This window comes from Eptatretus burgeri, chromosome 9 (genome assembly GCF_056783735.1).
Source record: "Eptatretus burgeri isolate ZD-2024b chromosome 9, Ebu_testis_v1, whole genome shotgun sequence".
NCBI classification, from domain to species: Eukaryota; Metazoa; Chordata; class Myxini; order Myxiniformes; family Myxinidae; genus Eptatretus; species Eptatretus burgeri.
In genome coordinates this window covers 63,285,051-63,293,489 of record NC_140969.1, presented here as the reverse complement: position 1 = coordinate 63,293,489, position 8,439 = coordinate 63,285,051, and the positions used below count along the sequence as shown (strand labels likewise).

Here is an 8,439-nt window from a genome sequence, read left to right as displayed (position 1 = left end):
TAAGAGACTAAAAGTGTTGCTATACAGTAACTGAACATGAGAGATAAAATTTTCCCCAAAACCAAACCCCCGTAAAACAGAGAAAAGATAAAAATGATCAATGGTATCAAAGGCCTTTTCTTGATCTAAGAACACCAACCCGACATTTCTTTGCTCAAGAGAACAGATGTCAATTATATCACGCACAATAAAGATACTGTCATGAATTGTCCTCTTCGGGACACAGTAAGACTGATCTGGGTGTACGATCTCCTCGATTATGGCTTTAAGGCGGTTGGCAAGGGCCTTGGAAAATATTTTGTAGTCTGCACAGAGTAATGAGATGGGACGCCAGTTGTGTGGTTGCTGAAGGTCTCCTTTTTTGGGGATAAGGGCGAGGACAGCCCTCCGGCAGCTTAATGGCAATGAGCCTGATCGTCGACCGTCGATTATAACCTCAAGTAGTTCTGGTCCGAGGAGGTCCCAAAAGGTTTTATAAAATTCCGCAGGAATTCCATCCAGGCCAGAGGCCTTACCCGAGGGTAGAGTTTGAAGAGCAGCTTGGAGTTCCTCCAAAGTTACTTCCTTGTCCATTTGTAGAACTGCAGATTTTGACAAGGGAGGTAAGGAAGAAGTCAGCACTGTTACCATTTTGTTGTCGATTTTCGGAGCACGATAAAGTTCAGTAAAGTAGTGTCTGAGTGAGGCTCTGACATCTTTTTGATTGTGTGTTATCCTTCCTTCCTTTGTCCTTACTGAAGTTATCTGCTGACTTCTCTTTGTTTGATCTTCCAGTCCAAAAAGAACTTAGAGGAGGTGTCCAGGTAGCACAAATTCTCCAGTCGGAGACGAATCAGCGCTCCTCTGGCTTGCTTTGCACAAAGTCCAGCAAGAAGAGCTTTTTTCTTCGCCAGCAAGAGGTTGGTTCTTTCATGATTTGAGGCCAAGAGGTTGGTCTGCAAATATAATATTTCTTTGGCAAGCAAGGATTGAAGGGCAGAGTCATATTTGGTGTGGTAGGCTCCATATTGTTGGCAAAAGGATCTTATTTGCACTTTGACGTTGTCCCACCATTTTCCAAGGCAGGGGAAGGAAGTTTTACGTTGGAGCAAGGCTCTCCAGAACACACCAAAGGCATCGACAAACAGTTGGTCATCCAAGAGGCTTGCGTTGAAGGTCCAGTAGGCAGCACCACGATTCCGAACTGGTTGGTGAATCCGAAGTGCGACCATGTGATGGTCTGAGAAGCCGCTCGGAATAATGTCCATATTGCTCACAACATTTAAAAAGGTACTGTTGATGTAGAAACGGTCCAATCTTGCAAGTGATACGTGGCCTTTTGAACACCGACTCCACGTGTATTGGCGGAGAGAAAGGTTGCGGATTCTCCACACATCAACCAGGGAAAACTTGGACAAGGCTCTCAACAAAGGCGCTGCGCTTGCTGGGTGCGGCTCCTCTCCATTACGATCAATGGTGGGGTCCATCGTGCAGTTAAAATCTCCACCCAAGCAGACAAGTCCATCAAAATCAATGTGTACAAGAGACGTTTCTAAGTGTGTGTAAAAGGTGAGTCTCTCCGTGCTATCGCTAGGTGCGTAGACATTCAGTACGGTGTGTTTAAAGCCATTATGCGTGAAGGTGAGTGAAATCAAATACCCTTTGATAATCTCATTAAAAACAACACTGGGACTGCAAAAGGAAGGTTGTATATAAACAGCCACCCCAGCCCTTGGGTGTTCCAGACTACTAAAAAACCATTTTCCCCTCATTGTCCTTTGCCATTCACTTGCACAAGAGGAGCTGCATCTTGTTTCTTGCAAAAGCAAAACATCAATGTGATTTGTCTCAACAAACTGTTTAACTTCTGCTTTACGGATGGAGGAGCGTCCCCCATTAATATTTAAACTCGCTATAGAGAAGGCCATAGGCTAACATAGAGTTAGGGTGTGTCAAAAACTTAGTCTGTCAGTGTCTGCAGCTCATTCTTTGCTTTGAGGATGCATTTCCGGAGTCGATACACTTGTGATTCCGTCACACCAAGCTGTCCGGCTTTGAGGAGAAAAAGCTTCGCAGAGATTATAAAGCCGGATAAGTCAGGGAAAAAGTTTTTAATTTTAACATGTTTCTTGCGAAAGGTGTCATGAAGAAACTTTATGATATCAGCAGGTGGAACACTGGTAACACTCTCCGAATCTTGGGAAACTGGATCATTCCATGCTTCAGCACTGCCACAAGAAGCAAGTGATGAGTCCCCATCCGAATCATAATCCGAGTACTGATTGGTGTCCATTACATTATCGTTATGCTCCAAAGATGGAGCTGATGGTTTAATAAGGGAAGCCTCACATTCCACTTCCAAAGGGGGAGAAGGAGTCGGAGGAGTCGGGGAAGGAAGAGTGGAGGGAGGAGGAGTGGGGGGAGGAGGAGTGGAGGGAGGTGGAATAGGGGGAGGTGGAGGTGGAGGGGTGGGAAGAGGAAGAAGATTAGAAGTGGGAGGGGAGGAGGAGGAGGAGTGGGAGGGTGAAGAAAACGGGGAGGAGGAAGAATACTAATGGAAGGAATGTTATATTCCGCTTGAGATGAACCTGGTGTTTCACTAGTTGAAGCTTTACACCCTGATTCAACCAGGTTTGGAGTAATTGGTGACTTAGAAACGGTACACATTTCACTGTTGGTCTTTTCAGGGAGGGGGTTACAGTGGATTCGGTGTTAATATCCAAGGTGCCTGTGACTATGGGAGTGGTCACGTGTGCTCCCTGCTGCACAAAACCAATCTCCTCCTCATGTTCACTAACCCCACCGACAAAAAAGTCATCATCCTCTGGAGCAATTACATCAAATCGATTTTTCGTTTTAAAAGAGCATCTATTGTTGCTTCCAAACACGAGTCATTATTCACGGCAGCCGGCGCCATCTTTTTGCACAGCTCGCCGTCACATCTTGACTATTGTTATCATTTAAATGCTTCAATTTATGTTTCCTTTTGAAGGAACAACGGTGAAGCTTTCGTCATCTGTCAGGGGGATTTACCTCCACTCTCGACGGCCCAGGCAGATTGTTCGAGTTTGAAGCGTCACCAACGTGCCCAACTCTAGATATACCACTATTCGTCTCAATGGGTTCGATCACACTAGATATGCCACTTAATATATTCTTGGGGCAATCGCTTTTTAAATGTCCCGATTCACCACAGATAAAACAAGTTGTGGTCTCCGTTGCAATATAAATCTGGTAATTGCGGTTTTTATTTTTAAAGTCATAACTGCATTGAGCGATTGAGCGTTGTTTTTTAGAATGATATAGCAATGACGTCGGAACGACATGATGTGGCGAACCGAAGCGTCAGAGCGCAGACGAAGTGGAATCATGGAGATTCGTGATACAACTGTGCCAAAAACGCTTAATGCAGCGACAATCTCCTCACTCGAGAAGAAGGGCGGGATGTTGGACAGTGTTAATTTTACCGCCATCGTATCGAGATAACTAACGTTAACGAAGACGTCCGGCGGAACGGATAGACCGGTTTCGACCGCCTGAGCCACGTGTCGCTCCTCCGACAAGAAAACCACGACACGCTGGCTCATTTTCGAAGCGGCGAGAACATTCTCGATTCCTACGAGCTCTCCCAGAGCCATCACCACGTTCTCAACACTAACTCCATCAGGTGGAGTCATTGTCACTCCATTTTTCCGAGTGAGTGACTCGTACACACTATTGTGCAAACGTCCGTTTGCCATAGCTTAAAGCAAAAGAAGAGAAGTTTAAATTTAACAAAGGAAAACCGTCACAAGCAACCAGCAAGTGGGGTCAAATGAAGTATAAGGGAAAGGAAGAGTATAAGGAAGAAGCTAAACCACCGATAAACGGCAGGCCTATGAAAACAAGGCAGATGAAAAAGTAGGCCCAGAAACCCGAAGGTTTCAAGGAAAACCCACAAAGCACCGACCGTGCGCTCTCTCCTTCTCTCTCTCGTCTCAGCAGGAAGGGAAACAGGGAAAAAACTCCACAAACACGTACGGGGACACAGAGGGAAGCGAAATAGGGACAGAAACAACACTAACACAGCACAGTACTCACAGCTGCACACACAGAGCCGCCATGACGCCACACCCATGCACGACTCACCAACGACCAGCAGGGGGCGAGAGAGAGAGAGAGAGAGAGAGAGAGAGAGAGAGAGAGAGAGAGAGAGAGAGAGAGAGACAGACAGACAGAGACAGAGAGAGAGAGAGAGAGAGAGAGAGAGAGAGAGAGAGAGAGAGAAAGAGAGAGAGAGAGAGAGAGAGAGAGAGAGAGAGAGAGAGAGAGAGAGAGAGAGAGATACAGAGAGAGAGAGAGAGAGAGAGAGAGAGAGAGAGAGAGAGAGAGAGAGAGAGAGAGAGAGAGAGAGAGAGAGAGATACAGAGAGAGAGAGAGATACAGAGAGAGAGAGAGAGAGAGAGAGAGAGAGAGAGAGAGAGAGAGATAGAGAGAGAGAGATACACAGAGAGAGAGAGAGAGAACGAGAGAGAGAGAGAGAGAGAGAGAGAAAGAGAACGAGAGAGAGAGAGAGAGAGAGAGAGAGAGAGAGAGAGAGAGAGAGAGAGAGAGAGAGAGAGAGAGAGAGAGAGAGAGAGAGAGAGAGAGAGAGAGAGAGAGAGAGAGAGAGAGAGAGAGAGAGAGAGAGAGAGAGAGAGAGAGAGAGAGAGAGAGAGAGAGAGAGAGAGAGAGAGAGAGAGAGAGAGAGAGAGAGAGAGAGAGAGAGAGAGAGAGAGAGAGAGAGAGAGAGAGAGAGAGAGAGAGAGAGAGAGAGAGGGAGAGGGAGAGAGAGAGAGAGAGAGAGAGAGAGAGAGAGAGAGAGAGAGAGAGAGATAGATACAGAGATACAGAGATACAGAGATACAGAGATACAGAGATACAGAGATACAGAGATACAGAGATACAGAGATACAGAGATAGAGATAGAGATAGAGATAGAGATAGAGATAGAGATAGAGATAGAGATAGAGATAGAGATAGAGATAGAGATAGAGATAGAGATAGAGATAGAGAATGGTGATGGGGAGAGGGGAGAACGAGAGGTGAAATAGATATCCCATTGGTTTTGTCATCAATGCACAATTGATACATTGTTGTATAATAATACAATGCAGAAAAACAATACCAAATACAGTGCGGGTCCCAGTTGTTTCTTCCTTTTTGAAGTCAAGGGCGAAGTCCAAAACTGCTCCACTGCTGCCGAACCACGTGACATTAGGTATGGATGAAATACTTATGAGGTCGAATGCCTTGCCAACCCCAAACATTCAACAGCATTCATATCCAGGAACGACAGCAGATCCGAATCACAGGACTTACAATCACTCACTAACCATTTAATAATAATAATCAATGCACAAGTGCAAGAGAACGAACCGGGTTTCTTCTCAATGTTCAAACCTTTGTCTCATCGTTCAAGAGGACGCACAAACCGCCAGAAATCCAAATACTTGCAGAAGATGTTGTGACAAATGTTATCAGGAGTCCAAATACCTTTGGTGGAGAAAACAAGTTGATGAAAAACTGCCGCGAAAACAATCAACAAGGGATGAATGAAAAACAAGTGTGGCTATTTTGGGGAAGGGAAAGCGGGTCGCTGGAGGGTGGGAGAGGGGGTTGGTGGTGGTGGTGGTGGTGGTGGTGGTGGTGGGGTTGCTGTGGAGTTTGGCTTCATGTGGCTTGGATATGAGCCTTGGAGCTTTGTCCTGAGTCTTCATCATAAGTCTGCGTGGTTCGACTTGCAATGCACAGACATGAAGTTGCCACGTTGTTGGCAAATACTCGAGTTTGCATCAACTTGTTCAAACTTTTAGAGTTCGTTCAAAGTCGTGCGGTTTGTTTCGAAACGATGTTGCTTGAATGATACATTCACGTAAAATGCAAATTGATGGAACATGATAATAATAAATAAATAAATAAATAAATAAATGCTTTAAACAAGAGCTTGCAGGATAGTTTGGAGCAGTCTGTCCTGGGTTTGAATCTGAACTCACAGACCACACTCATCGCAGTACGGTTGGAATTGTTGGGGCCGTTAAAGGAGTAGTTGGAAAAAAACTGTACATGTAGTTGTGCATTTGATGAGGACAAGTTCATTTTCACGTTAATCCATCTTCGGCCCAATTTGTCTCCTTGCTGTTTTGGGGTGGCGGACACCGGACACGCGCGGACAAGTGACACATGACGCGGCTCCGCTCTTGTTTGCGCACGATTTCCAATCGGACTTTAGGAGAGGATTTCGTTTCTGATTCGACAGCGGCTGCCAAGATGGGTCGAATATAAAACTCCAAGGCGAGAAAACAAGCCGTCGGCCCCGAATAACCCTGCCTGGCGTCCCGTCTACGCCTGGATCCCGGCCAAAGGGGTTTCGTCTCCGCCTCGCTCATGAGTCTGACTGATCAGCGCCAACAAAACAACCCACCAGGCTCGCCAAACGTCCTCATTGTTTTTGGCGAAAAAAAATCAGGAGCAATCGTGGGAACATCTCGTGTAAAACGGCGACAAGAGCGGAGTAATGTGTGTATCGGGGTGTGTTCCGTTGACAAGCAGCTTGCTATCGCTTGCCAAGCCAGCCGTTCAGTATCAAAGGGCTTTGCAAGCGCTCGCCGAGTCGCTCGGAAAAAGGAGCAAGCAATTAAGATTAAGCAAGCCTCAGTTTTCCGATTCAAAATGAAAATACAGTACAATGTACAACCAATTAAATATTCAGTCATAGCCATGTTATGCATACTCATAGTGTGTGTGTGTGTGTGTGTGTGTGTGTGTGTGTGTGTGTGTGTGTGTGTGTGTGTGTGTGTGTGTGTGTGTGTGTGTGTGTGTGTCTCTCCCCTTCATAACTCCAAAACCATGAAACCTATCAACCTGAAACTTTGCATACATACTAACAAAACTCCAATGACGTGTGTGACTAAACATTGGGTGTTTGGGTTAATTAAAACACCTCCTTTTGAAGATAATTAACGGCCTTATTTAATTGTATCCTTCATCAGGTGCCATCCTCGGTCACCGTTTTCAACGGGGACGAAAGGCAAATCTGAGGTTACCTCGCTGAGGTATGAGGCCGCCATGTTTTTTTGGCCTGCTCAACCATGCCTTGACTTGGAACAGGCCGCAATGATTTCTCAACGATAAAGTTTTTTTTTCTTATTCACTTTCCTCACTCATATTGAATGCCTGTTCATCATTGCTATGAATCGCTGTATACATCCCTTTTGTAAGTACTATAGTTTACAAATTGGGAGCTTGCAGCGATTTCGTGCATTATATGATACAATTTTCCACGATCTACTCTCACGGACTAATTAAAGAACATCATCGAAATATTATTTCGGTTTTGAGGATCGGATATCATCTGGACGAAATGTGTCAAAATCTGGAGTGAAATTTGATAGCTTAAAGAAATAACGAGTCTTATAACTTAGCTGATATACCTATTTACTTTAAGCAAGCAAGGCTTGGTTCCCAGGTCAGGTGGGAAAGTAGGACAGGAGGGCAGCACCCTATGTGGTCCTATCATGGTTGAAACAGCAACCTGTCTAAACTCTTTTTAAATGTATCGACAGGCAGTGATTGAACAGCTTCTTGGTCGAATCCATTCCACATGTTAACCAGTTGATGAGTCTGGGAGACTGCTCTCCTCCTGCAACGAGCCGCAAGCTTGTCATTTTCCAGGAATGACCACGACGGCAGTCATCCCGGTTGAAACAAGACGGTTTTTCAAACGAGACTTGGAGTTCCCTGTGTTGTATCCAGTAGAGAGTGATCAAATCTCCTCTAGTTTGTCTGTAATCTGGTGAGAAGAGGTGTAGGTTCAATAAGCGTTCCTCATATGAGAACCGTGCTTGACTTCTTACCATCCTTGTAGTGCATTGCTGAACCCGCTTGAGTATCTTTCTCTACCACTGAAGAAACGACTTCCACAATGGAAGGCCGTGTTCCAGGTGCGACCTCACAGGTGTGGCATATTGGTGTTGGAATATTTCCAGCGTGATTTCAGCAAAAGCATGACGAATGGCAAAAAGCACCCTTCACACTGTGTTTGCGGCGCTGGTGCATTGCGTCATGAACGATTGTGATGCCTGGATGCAGATTCCCAATTGACAATCTCTGTTGCAACCGGCAATTCAACACCATTTAGCCAATAGTCAATGGTGGAACTTTGGCACCCAATGTGGATTACTTTGCATTTTGCAGGATTCAGCTGAATTTGCCACTTGACGGCCCACCTTTTAGGAAGAGAAAGATCTTCCTGTAACATCGACCGGTCATCATCCTTGAAAACATCACCCAAATGTTTACATCATCTGCAAACAACAGGGCCTTACATTGAAGATTGTCTCCAAGATCATCAATAGAGACAAGGAATAATACTGGGCCAAGCACGGAACCCTGCAATACTCCACTTTGTACCTCCTTCTCTGTGGTGGGTCGGCATAGCGA

General features: G+C 45.4%; 1 protein-coding gene across 4 annotated transcripts in view; it reads right to left on the bottom strand.

The window, feature by feature from the left end:
• Positions 1 to 5,535, bottom strand: part of LOC147020212 (glutamate receptor-interacting protein 2-like) — a 588,802-nt gene extending 583,267 nt beyond the window's left edge. For 2 of the 4 annotated variants that reach the window (XM_085895372.1, XM_085895373.1), the window contains exon 1: positions 5,126 to 5,344. In XM_085895372.1, coding sequence (XP_085751498.1) covers positions 5,126 to 5,267 — 142 coding nt within the window. In that variant the 5' untranslated portion in view covers positions 5,268 to 5,344. Of the gene's footprint in view, positions 1 to 5,125; positions 5,346 to 5,376 lie in introns of those variants that run through there. The other 2 variants (XM_085895375.1, XM_085895376.1) reach the window with 2 other exon arrangements.
• Positions 5,536 to 8,439: the final 2,904 nt, after the last annotated feature.